General features: G+C 41.2%; 2 protein-coding genes across 2 annotated transcripts; one reads left to right on the top strand and one right to left on the bottom strand.

The window, feature by feature from the left end:
* Window positions 1-6,504, bottom strand: RIBC2 (RIB43A domain with coiled-coils 2). Its single transcript, XM_053462725.1, has 7 exons — window positions 6,302-6,504; window positions 4,683-4,764; window positions 4,222-4,566; window positions 3,054-3,172; window positions 1,241-1,468; window positions 939-1,105; window positions 1-352 (listed from the first exon to the last, which is right to left on the bottom strand). The coding sequence occupies exons 1-7, from the start codon at window positions 6,416-6,418 to the stop codon at window positions 271-273; spliced, it is 1,140 nt and encodes a 379-aa protein (XP_053318700.1). The 5' UTR covers window positions 6,419-6,504; the 3' UTR covers window positions 1-270.
* Window positions 6,505-6,718: 214 nt separating this feature from the next.
* SMC1B (structural maintenance of chromosomes 1B) lies at window positions 6,719-19,232 on the top strand. Its single transcript, XM_053462709.1, has 25 exons — window positions 6,719-6,827; window positions 7,810-7,998; window positions 8,192-8,304; window positions 8,659-8,862; window positions 9,272-9,510; window positions 9,636-9,894; window positions 10,031-10,171; window positions 10,342-10,424; window positions 10,731-10,938; window positions 11,111-11,296; window positions 11,842-12,021; window positions 12,195-12,341; window positions 13,287-13,424; window positions 13,902-14,018; window positions 14,130-14,236; window positions 14,993-15,134; window positions 15,265-15,410; window positions 15,851-16,004; window positions 16,117-16,209; window positions 16,589-16,745; window positions 17,046-17,200; window positions 17,443-17,594; window positions 17,828-17,897; window positions 18,149-18,259; window positions 18,861-19,232. The coding sequence occupies exons 1-25, from the start codon at window positions 6,719-6,721 to the stop codon at window positions 18,975-18,977; spliced, it is 3,717 nt and encodes a 1,238-aa protein (XP_053318684.1). The 3' UTR covers window positions 18,978-19,232.
* Window positions 19,233-19,911: the final 679 nt, after the last annotated feature.

The following is a 19,911-nucleotide window of genomic DNA, read 5'->3' as shown; positions in this document are numbered from 1 at the left end:
GACACATGATGAGTAAGGAATAAATTTACTCGCACAGTTCCAAGTTCATAAAGTTGAAATAAGTTACGGGAAAAGCAGATTTATTCCTCCCCGCCAACCCTCTGCCGCGGAACAGGAACATAATACACGGAAATTCACAGTTATTCAGATAAAATAATATAGATCGTTGCTCGGGTGCAATTCAAGTAAGTGTTAAAGTACGTGTGATGTCATCAGCTTCACTCAAAGCCACTGTTGTGATTTCATAATCACTAAGGTGACCTCTGACCTTCACCGGCTTGTAGTGTTGAACTGTTTAAAATAATCAGCTGTCGGGGTATTAGAAAACACTTCTCTCTCCATGTAGATCTTTCTGTAAATGGAAAATAAAAATGGTTAGTTAGGCTTTAAATAATATTTGAATAATTTATGTAGGGAAAAAATGCCATGATAGTCGCGGTACTGTACATTTCTGTCTCGTAAAATAAAATAAAAATTAATAGAAAAATACAATTTTAAGTTTCCTAAACACAATTTTTTTCCCATAAAATTCCAATGTCAAGAACTGTTGTATTATTGGAACAACGATTAATGCTGTTTAAATTGTGGGCACTATATAAAGAAGAGATTATTAATTATTATTATTTCTTATTTATATTTGGCTGTAAAATTTGCATTAATAATAATAATATTCAAAATGTACAATTCTCGTCTTCTCCACCAACCTTAACTGTTGTGTTAATGGAACGATTATTAATATTGTGTAAAAACTGTGGGCATTATACAAATAATAGGAAAAAATATATATATATATAATAATAATAATAATAATAACAATTGTGATTCTTACAGAAAAATATGTGGCGAATTTTGGTATTCAGCCTTCCTGTGACATTAAGGAACCTCCAATAATCAGTTCCTGGCCCGATGGTTTAAGTGTCTTGGATGCGGATACTTACTGTGCTTTGTGTGCTTGCGCGAGCTGGGTGTTCAGGTGATCCTGCACTTTGCGCAGCTCCCGTTCCTGGCGTTTTTGCTGTCTTTCTAAGAGCAGCATCGCCCTGGCCTCCTGGACCCTCCGCCGATCGAGCTCAGCCTCCCTCAGTCTCTCTTCCTCCTTCAGCCTCTGCCGCAGAAAAAAAAACCGGGTCAAATAACCCAAAACGCGTTTAAAAGTCTCTTATCTATCAACGCAAAGCCGCCTGGAAGTGAACTCCACATCTTTCTTGCCCTCCCTGTAGCAACAAACGAGACCCCCTACCATCTTCTCCTGTATCTGCTGCTGCTGAACGGCTTTGATTTCTTCCAGCTGCTCGGGGCTCATTCCTTTCCAGCGATCAGGGGCCACTCGGTGAGGCCCAAAAGCACTCGCCGCTTGATCGGGGTTCTCAGACAGCAGGTCTCCTTCCGAGAGGTTGGAGATTTCCGCGGAGTTGTCTTCAGTCTCCTTTTTCCTCTCCAGCTTTTTTCTCTCCGTGGTCTCCTCGGCCTGTAAATAACACACGCGGGTCGGTCGTTAGACACGCTAGGAGGTGGCTTGCCGTGGCCGTGACCCAACGTGCCCATCGGTCGGCATGTGGACTAGATGTGTTCCCACTCCCGGGTTTTAAACGCAGACCAAGTTTGACTTTAACTGAGAGGGTGGAAGGTAAGTGGAACAGCCTCCCAGCAGAAGTGGTAGAGAGCAACGACTGATTAAGGTTTGACATTTGTAAAAAAAAGAAGCAGATTAGAGGATCTGCCCCAAATTCTAGGTTTCTAGGCAACAAATTAAAGAAAAAAATGAATTTAAAGGAAGCTTAACGTTTCTGTCCCTTTAATTCCTCCCCAGACATCCGTAACGCATCAGCTTGTTGACTTAAATTTACTGCGGCTGTCATTACTCGCAACATCTGAAAGCCGCTTCGCCCGGACGCCCGGTCGTCAACTGCAAGGATTAAAGCCGACAATTACCTGGGGGGCTGCGCTTCCACCTAAATACAGGGCGCACACATGGGTTTAACGAGGGGCTGCTGATAGACACGCGGAAGCACTTAGACACGCGTGTGGCGGCCAAAGACCGAGACAGCCCTGATTACAGAGACGTTCCTTAATAACGTCCCGTTGGAAGAAAATAATGACATCATTCTTACATAACAGTGACCCGGGTCCAGGGAAAACATTCCAGAACAGCGGCGGATCTAATCCCAGAGACCGGTAACCGAGGTCACCAGATTGCGCAATACTTTTCGCAAAACAATCGTTCTTTATTTATTTATTTTAATTATTTCTTTTTTTTTAAAAAAATAGATTTTTTTCCCAGTTTCGCAATGAACAAAAGGTGATGAAATGGCAAACCACCCCTGCGTTATAACTCGTGGAAATTGAATATGCCGATCCCGAGAGCTGAGAAAAGCAAGAATGCTGACCCCCCACACACACCTTTTTTTTCTTTGTTTCAGAATGAATCATTGTGGTAATAACGCTCTTTTATAAGCGTGTTTTAACCCTGAAATCTCTTCCATAATACTTTAGCCCCATTTGGCCCCCTTCTAGTCTACGTTTTCTCCTGCTGTAAAGACTCAAACCTTAATCAGTCGTTGGTCTCGTCTTAGATTCAGGAGCCGTATGTCTATCCCATGCATGTTTAATACCCTCACTGTATTACCCTCTACCACCTCTGCTGGGAGGCTGTCCACTTATCTACCACCCTCTCAGTAAAGCAAAACTTCCTTCCATTCCATCTCAGCCTCTGACCCTTTGGCTGTAGATTAGTTATCTTCTTTTAACATTTATTTTCATATTTTTAGGGCAATCACTCTCCTATTAATTAAGTCATGAAAGGGGTCATGAAAGTTTTTCGGGTCTCCGAGTTGTATGTAATAATTTGGATTCCTTACTAGATTAACGGCACCAATCAATCTATTGGGCTTTACGTAAAATAAAAAAGGGATCCTGATTCAAAGTTTAGAAAATTGTCTTATTACCATAGCAACGGTGTTAATGGTGCTAGCAGCTGGGACATTTTATTGGCTGATCTGATGATATGAAGACTTTCTTAATATATCCCCCGCTGCGTTTTCTCTGCTAATTACCTGGGCTTTATTGAAATCCTTTGTGAAAACGCACATAGCTTTTCTTGCATTTTCCTCCATTTTCTGCAATTCCAATGCCTTTTGGTCGAATTCGATTCTCATCTTGTCGTAGAGACTTTCTGCAGTATGAGAGGAGAGGGGTGATTTGGGAGACGGAGAAACACCGAGATATGAACTGCACGGGGGGTTTGTCTACAATATACGGGGAGCTGGCTGGTGTTCCTTGTTTGTCCTTTTGTCCCCGATCTCCTGTATACAGCGCTGGGGGGTTATATTACTTTATATAGCGCGGGGGGTTATATTACTGTATATAGCGCGGGGGGTTATATTACTGTATACAGCGCTGGGGGGGTTATATTACTGTATACAGCGCTGGGGGGTTATATTACTGTATACAGCGCTGGGGGGTTATATTACTGTATACAGCGCTGGGGGGTTATATTACTGTATACAGCGCTGGGGGTTATATTACTGTATACAGTGCTGGGGGTTATATTACTGTATACAGCGCTGGGGGTTATATTACTATATACAGTGCTGGGGGTTATATTACTGTATACAGCGCTGGGGGTTATATTACTGTATACAGCGCTGGGGGGTTATTACTGTATACAGCGCTGGGGGTTATATTACTGTATACAGCGCTGGGGGTTATATTACTGTATACAGCGCTGGGGGGTTATATTACTGTATACAGTGCTGGGGGTTATATTACTGTATACAGCGCTGAGGGTTATATTACTGTATACAGTGCTGGGGGTTATATTACTGTATACAGCGCTGAGGGTTATATTACTGTATACAGCGCTGGGGGTTATATTACTGTATACAGCGCTGGGGGGTTATATTACTGTATACAGTGCTGGGGGTTATATTACTGTATACAGCGCTGGGGTTATATTACTGTATACAGTGCTGGGGGTTATATTACTGTATACAGCGCGGGGGTTATATTACTGTATACAGCGCTGGGGGTTATATTACTGTATACAGCGCTGAGGGTTATATTACTGTATACAGCGCTGGGGGTTATATTACTGTATACAGCACTGGGGGGTTATATTACTGTATACAGCGCTGAGGGTTATATTACTGTATACAGCGCTGAGGGTTATATTACTGTATACAGCGCTGGGGTGGAAGGTGGAAACCCTTTCAGGAATGTTACCGGTCATCTTGTGCTCCTCTAACGTCTTCGCCCACTCTTGCTGCTGCTGCAGAGACCATTCCCGCAGCTGTTCCTGTTGCTCTTTTTTCCTGTTCTTCTCCTTTAAATCTTCCCCCATCAGAATCTGAACGCCTGAGACGCTGCAGCGAGGGTCCGAGTCGCACACTCGCGCAGGGAGGTCCTTCTTCAAACCCTGTGGGTCATACAAGTCAAACTCCCTGCGGTCCTCTCTCTTCTGGAAGTGCAGACGGAACTCGCCGATGGCTTCATTCAGCTTCCGGACGTCTTCCTTCTGACGCTCGTCCAGCAGACAGGCGATTTGGTCGTTCTGGATGATTTCTGCATCTTGAAGTGAACAAGAATAAAAAATGATCAGCTCAATTCACACCGTAATACCTTCATCAGGCTCTACTTACCCAAAATCTGAACATTTTTATTATATAGGGGAGTGTTTTCCTTACCATACGCTTCTTGTCTTTCATTTTCAATTTCTTTATACACTTTTTTATCATGAATTTGAACGTCCAACGCCTGCTTGTCAATCTAGTAAAGAATAAAGACAAAATCCAAGTTACAACATAAACAAAAGATATAATAAATAAATAGCTGCAGTTTATGATGCACATCAATGCTGATTGGCAGACATATTCCATTCTGATATATATACTACCGTTCAAAAGTTTGAGGTCACTTTGAAAGTTCCTTGCTTTTGAACGAAAAACCAATTTTGCCCATTAAAATATCATGAAATGGGTCAGAAATCCAGCGCAGACGGAGTTAATGTTGTAAATGACTATTGTAGCTGGAAACAGCTGATTTTTAATGGAATCTCCTCCATCTCTCCTGTGTTCCAATGGCCCTTTATCACTCCCATCACTCCTGTGTTCCAATGGCCCTTTATCACTCCCATCACTCCTGTGTTCCAATGGCCCTTTATCACTCCCATCACTCCTGTGTTCCAATGACCCTTTACCACTCCCATCACTCCTGTGTTCCAATGGCCCTTTATCACTCCCATCACTCCTGTGTTCCAATGGCCCTTTATCACTCCCATCACTCCTGTGTTCCAATGGCCCTTTATCACTCCCATCACTCCTGTGTTCCAATGGCCCTTTATCACTCCCATCACTCCTGGGTTCCAATGGCCCTTTATCACTCCCATCACTCCTGGGTTCCAACGGCCCTTTCCAACGCTGATCCAAATTTAAGTTTAAAAGGCTAATTGATGGTTAGAAAACCCTTTTGCAATTATGTTACAGACAGAAATATCCTTGTTTTCCTTGAAAAGGAATCCCTGATAATGATTAACGGATTATTCGCAAATAGCTACTATCCTCCAGGGAAGTTTGCAGCTTTGTGGATAACGCAGAACGATCATTAAAGGGACAGTCCTGCAGTCCATGCAGCCGCTTGTAACGAAAAATACATATTAAAGAATCATTATTCAGGTCAAAGAAGCCCCCGCCATTGAGAAACGTTCCTGCCAGTTGTGCCAGCTAATCGCTAGCAGAAAGCACTCGCATCATGGGGGCCAGAGCGAGCCTGCAATGGAGCTAACTGGAATTAAGTATAGCGGCAGAACATGTCTACTGTAAAGCAAGGAGCTGGAACACTGAACGAGATCACATGGATGGATGGAGAGGGTTCTTGCATTTATAAGGAACAAAATACAGAAAGTCACATGATGGCTGGAGTGTCCCTTTAAAAAGGGGCTGTATGGGGCGCCATCTAGTGCTGATCACCGGTACAGCAGGCAGAATAAAATACACTTTGGCCAGTATAGATATGTCTAAGACAATCCTGCTCTTAAGTACAAAGTTCCCAAAGCGCCCCAAAAATCCCCGGCCGGATACACGTGTTGCCCCCTTATTTGCACTTGCCTGCTGTTTTATACATAGCACAGGGCAGGGATTACACAGCCCGAGAGCCATTACCATAAGTGTTTCATGCCATAGATGCAGCCCCCTGTTTTTGCAGCTCCCCTGCAGCACAGCCCCCAGGCCTTGATGCCCCCATGCAGTACAGCTCTGCTCTCTTGCTGCCCCCACGAAGCGCAGCAACCCGTCGCTTTCTGCCTCACCCCGATGGTCCTGACTCTGGCGTTGAAGACCCGCTCCTGCCGCTGCAGCTCGGCCTCCCTTCTACTCTCCCGCAGGGCAGCCTCCTTCAGGTCCACGGGCAGCTGCAGCTTGTGCATGGCGGTACCTGAGGCTTAGCGCAGCTTCACTCCACACACTTCCGTCTCTTCCAGGATCTGGAGAATCGCGTTGCCCCGGGAGACGTCAACACATCCCGGTTGCTGGGAGACCAGGGTCGCGCGGCTACTCTCGCGAGAACTCGCGCCGATCCTTGGCGCAGGATGATCACGTGACGCGCAGTGATGATGTCACCGCCTCTGAGGTACTTTAGGCGGGAGCGACTGAAGCGACGGAGAGGGAAAGGGGAACTCCGGCTAAAATTAATTACCTCAGTGCAAATATAAACACACAGAGCTGTAATGGGGTACCTTAAGCAGCTGGTGCTGGAGGATTTTAAGTCATGGCGAGGTCGCCAGCTCATTGGGCCCTTCAAACGGTTTAACTGTGTGATTGGCCCCAATGGTTCAGGTAATGACAGCCTGAGGTGGTGTGACCCAGGAGCCCTGACCATACCTGCCATACAGGATATAGTTTGCTTAGTCTTTCTTCTGAATCCCCCCTCCTCCCCTGATGCCCCTCTCTCCTCTCCTGATGCCCCTCTTTTCTAGGAGGTCAGAATGTTTGCTGGGTATGAGGGTATACCAGGGTTCTACAGCCCTAAAAACCCCAATAATGTGTATAGAAACAGCAGCAAATGGCTTTATAAATTAAACGGGGTGAATAAAATCCATTATTCTTCTTCTAAATGCCCCACTCAGTTACACAAATACTCAGCAATAGGCCCCAAAGTCATGTTCTTGCCCCGAGCTACATCTTGAAACATAACCCCTAAAACAAAAATGCCCCTCTTTGGGCATCTGAAATGTTGGGGGTAAGTGCCTAAAACTTAATTGAGCCACCAACCAAAAAAATGACCCATTAACCCTATGAGTGCTCACCCTCCCCAGTACCCAGACTTGATCAATTACTTCACGCGCCATGGCCTAGAAAAGGCAACCCAAATGATGATAAGGGGGGTATAATGAGGGGTGATTACTCTCAGCACAGCATCATTACTGATACCCCCTCATACTGCCCCATAGTTAGGAACTGCTTTACTTTAATATATATATATATAAAGCTGCAGTTAGGGTCTGACCGGTAAGTGGACACGTAAATGCCCCGCTCTTGCCTGACTGCAGACCTTCCATGATCAATATAGACCTAGACCTAAGTGCCCAGATGTCACATAATCAGGGTGCAAATCCAGCCCAGTGCCCCCCAATCATCACTGACCGCATTGCCCCATAGCTGTGAATCCTCTGCCATTGCAACACTAATTGCCGGCATCCACTCTGCCATTTGTGCCCCATGATGAAGGACCTATAACCCCACTAATCCTATCCCGGTTCACACGCATATGTTCTTATCTGTGCAATAATTGTGTATATCTGCCATTTTTAATTTAAAGGAAAATCAAATCTGATGGATGCGCTCAGTTTTGTAATGGGCGAAAAGACGTCAAACCTTAGAGTTAAGAGCGTCAAGGAGCTGATCCACGGAGCAAACATCGGGAAGCCAGTTTCTTCCACAGCAAGCGTCCATTTGGTTTACTGTGAGGATGATGGAGAAGAGAAGACGTTTTCAAGAATCATTGTCGGTATGGAGGAACAGAAGCGTCTTTGGGTTTTGGGATAAAGTAATGTCCAGCGAAAGACCCAGATATACTTATGCTCCCCCTAAGTTCATGGGCTCTAATATATCGCATGATTGATAGCATTTCTGTTATTTGTAGAATCATCAACTTGCACATTAAATGTAATTATTAAAGTAATGGAAACTTGTCTTTCTAGGGAACTCTTCTGAATACCGATTTAATGAGAGAATATTAAGACGATCGGCATACATTTTAGAACTAGAGAAAATTGGAATAATTGTTAAAGCCCGGAATTGTTTAGTATTTCAGGTACATTTCATGTATATAACATTTGTTTGTCCAGTACCAAAATAAGGGTTGCGATGGAGTTCCTGTTATGTATCAATGGGGACCTCTTTAAACACTTCTGTTACACATATAATACCCAAAATGTCCGAAGTGTTCCGTTTTTCACATATTTAGGGCAGCTTTTGGACAATCAAAATAATGTCTTGTAATTATAGTGCCATCTTCGTATTTTACCCACTGCCCATAGAGACTGGAGAATCGCAGTATGTTACTGGCTTTCATCCTACCCCCACTGCATGGCACCAAGGAAACTGCCCATGCTTTACCAATAAGTAAAATACTAAGTAATTTGTTGTTAATGGTATGTAATGCCAGGGTGAAGTTGAATCTATTGCAATGAAGAAGCCGAAAGAGAGAACCTGTCTCTTTGAACAAATAAGCAACTCGTGGGAGTTAGCCGAGGAATATGAGAAGAAGAAGAAACTGATGCTGCAGGCGGATGAAGATGCCCAGTTTATTTATAATAAGAAGAAAAATGTTGCAGTGGAGAGGAGGCAAGCCAAGCTAGAGAAGGAAGAGGTTGGTACATTTGTTTCAGGTTATGCTCTTTTGTTGTATTTGGTCCCATATTGCCTTATTTGCCCTCTTGCTCTACAATACATATCACTGTTTGGTTTTATTCTTTTCATTTAACTTTTGCCCGATCCATGCATGGGATAGGATTATGGCTTCCGAATCTAAGACAGGATCAAGGAGTGATTAAGGTTTTTACAGCAGAAAAAACAGGAAGATTAGACTGGGCCGAATGGAGCTAATCTACCGGCAAATTCTCTGTTTGTAAGCTGTCTAAAGACCTTTAACGTCTAACATAATTTGCAGTTATAGGCATTCATTCTACTATGACATTATTTTCAAGGGTTTACTTGTTTTGAACCATTCCTTATAATTAATAGTTCCCGCTCTTACATTGCACTGCTTCTCGTCACAGGCAGATCATTACCAGATGCTCAGCGAGCAGCTCAAGCAAAGTAAGACACAGCTCCAACTTTTCCAGCTGTTTCACAATGAACGCAAAATTGACTCCTTAGAGAAGTCCTTGGAAGAAAAAAATATTGATACTAACAGCCAGAAAGAGCAGCTATCCATTTCTGAATCTGCCCTCAAGAATGAAAAAAAGGAGCTCGGGAGACTAAGCCGAAATCTGCAACAAATTGAAAATGAAATCAAGTGAGTAGCTCTGTAAAACATCATGGACAAAACCAAAAAATGTATATGTTTAATAATAAGTCATTATGATTGTGCATGATTGTATTCCTCATTCATCCTAACGGAGGGTTATTTTGTTCCCAAAGAGCCAAAGAAATATCGCTGAATCACTCAAGACCTCAGTATATTAAAGCAAAAGAGAATACAGCCCACCACTTGAAAAAAATTGAAACAACCCAAAAATCTTTGAAGAACAATGAAAAGCGCTTTGTTAAGCTGGAGCAGGACATTGGGGAGTTGGAGGAGGAGGTGGGGGACATTCAGAAAGCCTGGCAAGAATTTGAAAAGAAGGTAGAAGAAGATCTGAAGACAAGACATGGGGATGTTGAGCTGGTAGAAAGCCAGGTAATCAAAATGGATTAATAAGAGATTAATTATTATGCAAACTATTCCGTTTTATTCAAGGTAGCATTGGCATCACACAAGAAAAGGGACACACAAGAAAAGATGTAAATTTATATCCCAGTTTCTTTTTTTGCAGCTGGATCAGTACAGACTGCTTAAGGAAGAAGCAAGGAAGAAAAGTGCAGTGTTGGGGCAACAACTAGAAAAACTCCAGTGGGAACAACGTGCTGACCAGGAAAAGCTGATTTTCGACCAGAGGAGGCAGAAAGAAGTGCAGGTTAATGGTTTAAGGCCTTGGCAGCACGTCTTACTACAGGGCTGGCATAGAAGCCAATGTGAAACTGTATATATACTATATTGAATTTTACATCCTGACACATGGCTGCTGGATTGGTTATTGACCTAAATAAAATGCTGTTTCTTATTGTAATGTTTCCCTGAAAACAGGCAAACAAAAGGCATATAGAGGAACAAATTGAAGATCACAAAAAGCGAATGGAGAAGTTGGAGGATTACATTAACACATGCATGTATGTAATATTTCCACTTATCATTTTCTGCTGTCAGTAATTGCTAAAGGGGCTTAATGAGACCCTCCGCACACACACAGAAAGCACTCACATTAATTTCAGTGCTGGACCATGGAAAGGTTGACACGCTGCAGCTCTGGAGCAGTACTTACATATGCATTATTTGTTGGTAGCACCCCTTTAATGTCATCAACACACATTTTCTCATAATTAATACAATTTACATTATTATAATAATTTGTGCATCAGCCTGTATCAGGAGCCTCTATGCCCTATGTCACTCAAGCACTTTCATTTTGGTTAAAGTTCATCTCTTGATGAAAACCGAAAACAAGAGGAGCAACTCATAAACGAAATAGAATCAGGAAAACTGAGAATGGCAGAAGTCAATGAGGAACTGAACGGCATTGTGGGAGAACTGCAGAACGCACGGATCGACTTTCACGAAGGGAAGCGTCAGAAGATGAAAGCGGAAATTCTAGACAGCATGAAAAGAATGTACCCAGATGCCGTGGTAAATTGGCAAGCCAATTCTTACTATCTTACTATCCCTAATGCCTTTATGGAGCCATATAATAATGACACATTCCACAAACTATCTACACATGTGTATATTCCTTTATCGGAAGATTAATGCATTTCTTTCCCATCAAACAGAATAGATTGAAGTGTTTCCCTTGTTTAAGTTTGGCAGGTTATTCGAGCTGTGCCACCCAATTCATAAGAAGTACCAGATGGCCATTACCAAGGTGCTTGGCAGATATATGTACGCCATTGTTGTGTCTACCGAGAAGGTTGCAAGAGATTGCATCAGGTTCCTCAAGGAGGAACGAGCAGAGCCTGAGACCTTTTTGTCCTTGGATTACTTGAGTGTAAGTGCTTATTCTAAAATGCGCCAACGTTGAACACTAAAAAAAGTCATAGCACGTTAGTACATTAAAGCGAGTGATGGTATATTTTGAAAGCATTTTGTAAAAGGAAGATTAAAAGTTTTTAATGCAGTAAATGTCTCCCTTACTTGAATTTACACTGACAGCATATTTTAGTACTTATTGTAATATTTATCTCTGTTTTCTCACAATATTCTGTAATTGTAGATTGGATTATATTTTGAGTGAAACCCAAGAAATTACTTTTTGGTGCATTAGTTCTATCACCATAAACTCTTTGTCTCTTGTCTCCATGGTGTTTAGTTAAACATTGTTCGTTTTCATTCTCTATGAGTGGTACCACAGCCTAAGACTGAATCTCGAGTGTCCAGAGCAGTCAAGGGCCTCTGCGTTCACCCGATAATAACTGTATCTATTACCAAACTATTACGTGTCCAGCCTGGTGTGTGTAATAATTCATTTGTTAGCATAGCATGAGAGAATTATATAATTTCATATAGATTCTAAACGTTTGTACATTGTTTTAGGTAAAGCCAATAAATGAAAAGCTAAGGGAAATTAAAGGATCCAAAATGATGATTGATGTTATCCAAACGGCAACCACCTCACTAAAGAAAGTGATTCAGTTTGTCTGTGGCAACGGGCTGGTGTGTGAAACAGTGAAGGAAGCCAGGCATATTGCATTTGATGGCCCTGAAAGGATAAAAGTGAGTACTTATGGGACACCTTCTGTCCATTCATAAAGGTGCTGGTTCCTTATTATCTCTATATACAAGAAATGCATTACTTTTTTTTTGTATTTACATGTTTTTTTTGTAAATACATGTTTCCCTCATCGACCCACCATGTTACCTGTATGAAATATTACCTTTTTTTACAGACAGTTGCCCTTGATGGAACATTGTTTTTAAAGTCAGGCATCATTTCTGGAGGATCGAGCGATTTACGCTTCAAAGCAAAACGGTGGGATGAAAAAGAGATAAACGAATTGAAAGAGAAAAAAGATTCACTGATGAACGAGCTCAGAGTAAGTCCAGTGTGTATTTTACAATCGTGCCGGCAAAACTCCGTATAACGAAAGACATATTTAGTATTTTTGCCAAGAAAGTAATTTTGCAATGAAAATTAAAGGAATTTTATGTTGCCCAAAAAAGGTGTATCTAAGGACTATAGTAGATGCAGGGTTTAGGATTAGGACTTTATATCTGATTCCTTTTGGTTCCCACTCCTGAATATAATCTTCATCACTGAGGGGAGTTCTCCAGCCAGTCACTATAATTATTATTTTGTATTCTGGTCTTTTTTTTTTGTTTTCATTTTGTTTATAGTGCCCCCTTGTGCCCATTCTTTGTGATGCAGGCTGCATGTAACACCCTCAAAGCTTTGGGTCTACAACAGATACTTTAATCTATAGCACAGGGTACGGAGGAAGTATTCTGCCAAAGAAGTTGAATTACATTGTAACTTTCAAAAGTCAAATTACTTATTATTGGGAATTACAAGTTTCAAGTAAATGGACACTCAAAATATACTGTAAATTTACATTTTTCAGTGCAAACTAATGGAGGGATTCATCAGAGCCCCTTCTATTAATATGTCCCCTGCAATTCATTGGCTTGCAGGAGAAGTGTTAGGCCGAACACATCTCCTGCATGCCTGTGTGTGCACAAGCTATGCTTACCACCGGTCATCTTCAGCGCTGGCTCAAGCAAAACGTCCACGAGGTCTAATGAGACCCCCCACATTAATGCACAGAAAATGCTCCCATTTACTTCAGTCGGAGTACTTTCTTGCCAGTGACTGACTGCTTTAAGCAAACCTGAGACAAATAGTGGGGCACAGAGTGTGTGGTTAGCTTCTCCTAAAGGTAAATGGCTTTATTTTTTCTCCTTTATGGAATAAAACATCCATGGGGGGGCAGTATGGCACACTAGCTTGTGGTTGTGCTTATTTGTGTCTTAAATGTTCCTAGGAACTTATGAAATTAAGGCGAAAGGAGAGTGATTTAAAGCAGCTTGAAGCCCAGTTACAAGGAACACAGACTCGTTTTAAATATTCCCAAAGTGAACTGGATGTGATTAAAAAGAAACAACTTGCCAGCTCCTTAATGGTAAAAGCTCACACTTTTCTTTGTGGGTTGGAAGAAGTTAATTTATATTGTCATTCACATTTCTCAAAGTAATTGTATTAATTTCTGATGACAGTTTAATATAAGTAATGATTTTCACACCACGGGACAGGAATCCGCAAATCTGGAACCCTACAGAACTCTACAGAAATTAATTCAGTCCAGGTCCATAACCTGAACCCTAACTCTACTAAAAATATATTTAAGGGACAAATTCCCATTGGCATTTGTGTATTCCCAATCCAAATGCTTCAAATGGTGCAAAACAAAGGTGGAAAGAAATCGAATTACTTAAAGTTTCTCAGTGATGGTGAAAGGTGCTGCACAATTTTTTTAGGTAGTGAATTATCTCTACAAAGAAAGTCGCTTCAACAGCTCTTGTTTTAATTAGATATATAGATTTATTTAGGCTAAACATTGACATAGATTCCAAGAAACTAAACGTGTCATCCCTGGCAGGAAAAATCAAGGCTTGAAAGTGAGTTGGCAAACTGTGAATCACAGCTCACGATGCTGAGAGAGGAGCTCGATACCCGAACAGTGAAAATCGAAGATCTTCAGGAACAAATGAATAAGGTGGATATATCCGCGTCCCACCGGGGAATTTCTCAGTGCCAAATATTCCATCTATTTAATGCCCGGTATCGTGTGCAGCTCTTTACTGTACCCTGCTTTGTATCTTGAAAGGTCGAGGATGGAGTGTTCAGAGAATTTTGTGAGGAGATTGGAGTGTCTAACATTCGTCAGTATGAGGAGGAACACGTCAAGCAACAGCAGGAAACTGACAAAAAAAGGTCTTTGCTTTGAAATTCACATCTTACAATCCAAGCTTAATGTCATTCCGGGCAACTTCATGCAACATAATATTGAATCATTTATGTTTCAGAAAATCAATTTTTCTTATTTGTGATAACCATAATTTAGCAGGGAAAGTATTCTTTTAACTCTTTCGCGTTGCTTTGTACTAACATGGGGGTCTATGTATAAAAGTTGATTCTGGTACAAACTTTTAAAAGTGATTTTACCAAAACAAATAAAATTCCTGGTGATTGGGCCATTCCATGGGTTGATTCAGAATAATTTTTTTCTACATAATCTCCAGTGTGCGTTTAGCGTTGCATGTTGTTACATTAAAGGAGTGTTCACTAGATAATTGATTAAAACATATACCTGCTCGTTATGACTTAATTAGGGATAATATTTACGTGAAACCTATTTTATTTAACCCCTTAAGGACAATGGGCGGTCCCTAAACCCATTGAAAACAATGCATTTTGTCATTAAAGGGTTAATGAAGGAGTCAATGTATTAGTTTAATTATAAAATTTAAACTCCCTCACCCCTCTGATGTAGTGATAATCAGTTTGTTTGTGTAACCTTAACCTCCTATCTACCTGGAGCAAAGATTTTCAAGCTGATTGTCTCACTTTAAGTTCCTTGAGATGGCCCCATCATAAGGGTTAGCAGTTTCACCCATGGATTTAAAAAACTGTAACCACTTGAATTTATGGCATCCTCTCCAGTCTTATGATGCTTTTTTATTCGTGTAGACTGGAGTTTGAAAATCAGAAAACCCGCTTAGGAATCCAGCTTGAATACAGCCGCGGACAACTTGAAAAGGAAGTGAGGAATATGAAGAAGTTACAAGAGGCTGTGTCTGCAGAAGAAGAAATAATTGTCAAGCTAAAAGAGGCAAGTAGCTATCCCAGTGATCAATATAATAAGAATCCCCATTCGGCCTAAACAAGAAAGTCTGTCTATCTATCTATCTATCTATCTATCTATCCATCCATCCATCCATCGATATTCTGATCCAATTTAGGAGGAAGCAAAAGTCTTAGCTGTGGTAGATGAGACTTTGAGAGAACAGAAACAATTAAAGAATGTGCTCATTCTTAAGAAAGCTGAACTCGCAGATGCACAGAAGCTGGTGGATGAAACACGAAAGGAACTCTTAAATCTAAACAGGTAAGAGATGCAGAGAAGGAAAAACTGAACTCTGATAAGGGTAAGAAACTGGTCCGGTCATTGTTGGCCGTGTCTAGCTATCTGTGGCCTACAGTCGTGTTGATTTTGCTCTTGAGAGGTTTCTGGTAGTGTAGATTTACAGATTTAAAGGGACACTCCAGCCAACAAATACACTTTAATGCATATGATAACTGGTGTCCTCTGTGAAAGTGCATAGGGGGATTGAATAGAATCCCCTTGTTTGCATTTGCCCCCTTCCATGATGTGTTACTTCAACTCACAGTAATTTATGTGTGACTACGTGAGGTAAACTTAAAAAGGTTATTGCACTTGGCAACCCAAAGAGGGAAAGTTGGGTATTAAAGAGATGTTAGAGATTTTAGGAGAAAGTAAGAGTATGTAAATAAGTTGTTTTCCCCCAAATAATTTGCTTTGAATAGGGAGATTGGAAGGAGACAGAAGGAATCTATGGCAATTGAAAGCTTACTGGAGCAGAAAAAACTGGAAAGACACAACTTACTTCTGGACTGCAAAGTACAGAACATTGGAGTCACCCTCCTCGCAGGCTCGCTGGATGATATCACTGAGATCGAGGTGAGGTATATGATGTTTGAAATCTCCTTGTAATGTTCATTCATAATATGGGCAATGTGTTATCCTGTAAGCTTCCATCTGCTGGATTTTAAATATTTCCTGTATTTCTCAGCTGGAAACAGAAGGTACACAAGAAACCGCAGATATCTACGAAAGAGAAGCAAACATTCTCATAGACTACAGCGAGCTTCCTGACGATCTAAAGGTAGAGTCAGTTACCCTGCACTGTGGGGAATGTTACCTTGAGTAATTGTTTAATTCGCTCGATTTAATAAAACCAATTCTCAGTCTTAAGCTAATACCATTCTCATTGGTTACAAATTTTAGGAATAAATAACAAAAATGGAATTTTCCTTCTGATCAGCCCCATCCGGCCCCCGTCTAGTCGCCCGTTTCTCCTGCTGTAAAGACTCAAACCTTAATCAGTCGTTGGTCTCGTCTTAGATTCAGGAGCCGTATGTCTATCCCATGCATGTTTAATCCCCTCACTGTATTACCCTCTACCACCTCTGCTAGTTGGCTACCATCCTGGACACATGTTTTACATGAAATGCCAAAACATTGGGTCTTTTTTTCCTTAATAGAACTTAACAGCTGACAAGGACATAGCTGCTGAACTCATGAAACTGCGTCAGGAAACCATTACACAGGAAAGTACTTTACTCAAAACGTCTGCACCCAACTTAAAAGCTCTCGAAAAACTAAATAACGTCAGGGAAAAGTTTCAAGAAACTGCAGATGGTAAATATTATATACACGCATGTTTATTTTCATCTTTGCTATTCTTCTGTATAAATGTTTTACTCCTTTCCACCACTACACTTCTCCTACTCACTGTCAACAAGGCGCGTGTAAAAAGCTCACGTACATGCAAAACACACGCATGGCCTTCAACCCAGTTTCCATTCATTATGTTTGAATATAGGACTAGGACACAAACACTACAGGATTACATCATATCCTTAAGTACACAACAACACATTTTTACCTCCTTCTTGTTTGAAATTCCGTAGCCTCCTTTACCCTGTTTGTTTTTTGTAGCTTTTGAGGCCAGCAGAATGAAAGCAAGGCTTTGTAGGCATGAATTTGAGCAGGTGAAACAGAGGCGATATGAGCTTTTTAACAAGTGTTTTGAGCATGTTTCTATAGCTATCGACCAAATCTACAAGCAGCTCTGCAGGAATTCCAGCGCTCAGGTTTGCATGTTTAAATTAAACTCACTGCTTGTGGTTAAAGTTAAGCAGAGGATTTGGTTCTCATCACACAACAAAAAGGGACAACAAAAATAGTCTACCCAACATATTGTATTATTTGCGTCCTTGTAGGAACTGAGCACGTTTAGAGAACAAATAATATGCATTTGTGTAAAATATGACATGAAAGGTCTGGATTTTATTTTTAAATAGTACAGACTCCTGCTGACAAATACTGTTTTTAGGCCTTTCTAAGTCCTGAGAATCCAGAGGAGCCGTATCTGGAGGGAATCGGCTATAACTGTGTAGCTCCTGGCAAACGCTTTATGCCCATGGACAATTTATCCGGCGGGGAGAAGTCGGTGGCCGCCTTGGCCCTGGTGTTTGCTATTCACAGGTGAGCGTGCTGTCCTGTCTGTTACAAGTAAGTGATCACCGGCGTGGAAGGTCACCCAAAGGTTATATTGTTGGAAAATGCAATCCCTTTGCCTACATTAGGCATATAAAGCATACTGGGGGTTTGTACCATTACTTGTTTTTGAATTCTTCTATGTAATGCACATACGGTGATCGTTTTGTGTTTAATAAAAAACAAAACAAATAATAAGAGTATGTTTTTATTACTTGCAGCTTTCGTCCAGCCCCGTTCTTCATTTTAGATGAGGTTGATGCTGCTTTGGATAACACCAATATTGGGAAAGTAAGTTACTACTTAGCAATAGCACCAAAATATTAGGGTGAGCGTGTAGAACGCAAAAAAACTGTCAAAATGTGACCAAAACACGTTCCAGATATACGTCATGCATTTACACTTAGATCAACTTTCTCTTGGCCCAACATGAACCTGGGCTTCTTTCCCGATTGGCTGCTATTATGTACCAATCATTGGTGACCCCAAATTTAGCAATAGCGGCTCAAACAGACCAGTAAAACAGAATCCTCTGCTTTTAGGTGACCAGTTATATCAGAGAGCAGTCCCGGCAGCACCTGCAAATGGTGGTGATTTCTCTGAAGGAAGAGTTTTATTCCACAGCCGACGCGTTAATCGGAGTCTCCACGGAGGTAGGTGAAGCAGATGCTGTCTGCAGCGTGGTGTACGTAGCATAGCGTGTGCATGTCAGAAAGTTGATTTACCCAACTGCAACACTTTCCCACCTTTCTTAAAAATTGTGTAGAACTTCGAGGACCTTCTGACTTTGTGTCATGAGCAGTCGTCACAAAACTTAGGGTTTCAAAGCTTGTGTCAGCATCACAATCCTGGCAGCTGTGACATCTGTATCCCAAGTTACAGTCTTAAGCCCCTGTGTCTAAAAAGCCTGAGAAAATAATAATGAGGTGAAAGGGGTTTATACCCTATAGTGACACTCTGAGACCCTGAACGCCCGTAACACTGGGTTATTAGCAGGTTATTATCAGCTGCCCATGTCTCTGCCGGCCCAGTATATGCCTTTATACCATACCAAATGTCTTACATGCTGTTTTTCTTGTAATAACATAGAAACTGTTAATTTTATTAATGAAAAAAGTAACATCTTTGCTGTGCGGTGCCCACACGTCAGAGGCTGTTCTGACAATAGCATAAGCTGTACATCTTTCTGTGTTTGTGTTTCTCGGCCCCTTCCGTTGCAATCCATCTTAATATTGCTTATTCTTATTTTCTTAGCAAGACGAATACGTTTACAGCATTGTTCTGACTCTGGATCTCACCATGTACGCGGAAGAGGATGAAAGCGACGGAAAGGAGTACTTTTCTGTACCTCCGTTCCAAAGTGGTATCTGACCCATATAAATGTTATGTAGTTACATGGTTGGTATATGATTGGTGATGCAGTTATAGCACTTATATAAGAGCGTCACATGTTTTGTGGCTTGGCATTTTTCAACGTTTGAAATAAGTTTGTGTTAATAATTTGAATCGGATCTATGAAGCGAATAACTATTAATTAATGCAGTTACATGGATTTAACAGCTTTGTCGTCATAAACAAACACGGTGTTATATGCGTTCTGAAATTAAAGAGCATTAAGGAAATGGTTCGTTCAGAGATAAATTCTTACAAAGATAAGTCAAGAGAAAATGGCACGTTCTTTCTTTTCTGTTCCCTTTAACCTTTTCGCTGCCGTGGTTTAGCTGCTGACGCCTGCTACACGCGTGTTGAAGAACCGGAGGTCCTGTTTCTGTCGTGTAGAGCCAGTTTCAGAAGAAAAGCATCACAGAGACGCACGCTCGGCTTTATCGGGCATAATGCATCTCTTTGATGTTTTCCACTGCAAGTTAGTTCTGCCGACAAAGACCTTCAGCTTCAACCCGAAGGAATCAGTAGAGTAGAATAGGGTGTTATTGAAAACATGAAAACCTTGACGGCAAGTCAGACCCATCCTGCCTATTTATTCTGCCTGTTTTTCCTGATGACCTCAATATTAGTAAATGTCAGAAAAGTAGACTAAACAAAAAATATAGACCCAGTAACTATCACTATTAATCTGTATGTTCTATATATATCAGATTCCGTCAAATGCAATGCATTCTATTTGGGGCAATTCATTTAAAAAAACTGACACGGCAAGAAACGAGCCAATGATTTTTATTTAAGCAAGACGAATTTTAGACTACAAAATGATTTATTTTACAGCTATACATTGGGATACCCTGTGTTAGAAGCACTTTGCAAAATGTAAACATTACAACTTTATTTCTTAAGCTTGCTCTGGTGC

This window comes from Spea bombifrons, chromosome 4 (genome assembly GCF_027358695.1).
Source record: "Spea bombifrons isolate aSpeBom1 chromosome 4, aSpeBom1.2.pri, whole genome shotgun sequence".
Taxonomy (NCBI): domain Eukaryota; kingdom Metazoa; phylum Chordata; class Amphibia; order Anura; family Pelobatidae; genus Spea; species Spea bombifrons.
Note: the sequence above shows the minus strand (reverse complement) of the source record. Positions and strands in the feature narration are given on the sequence as shown.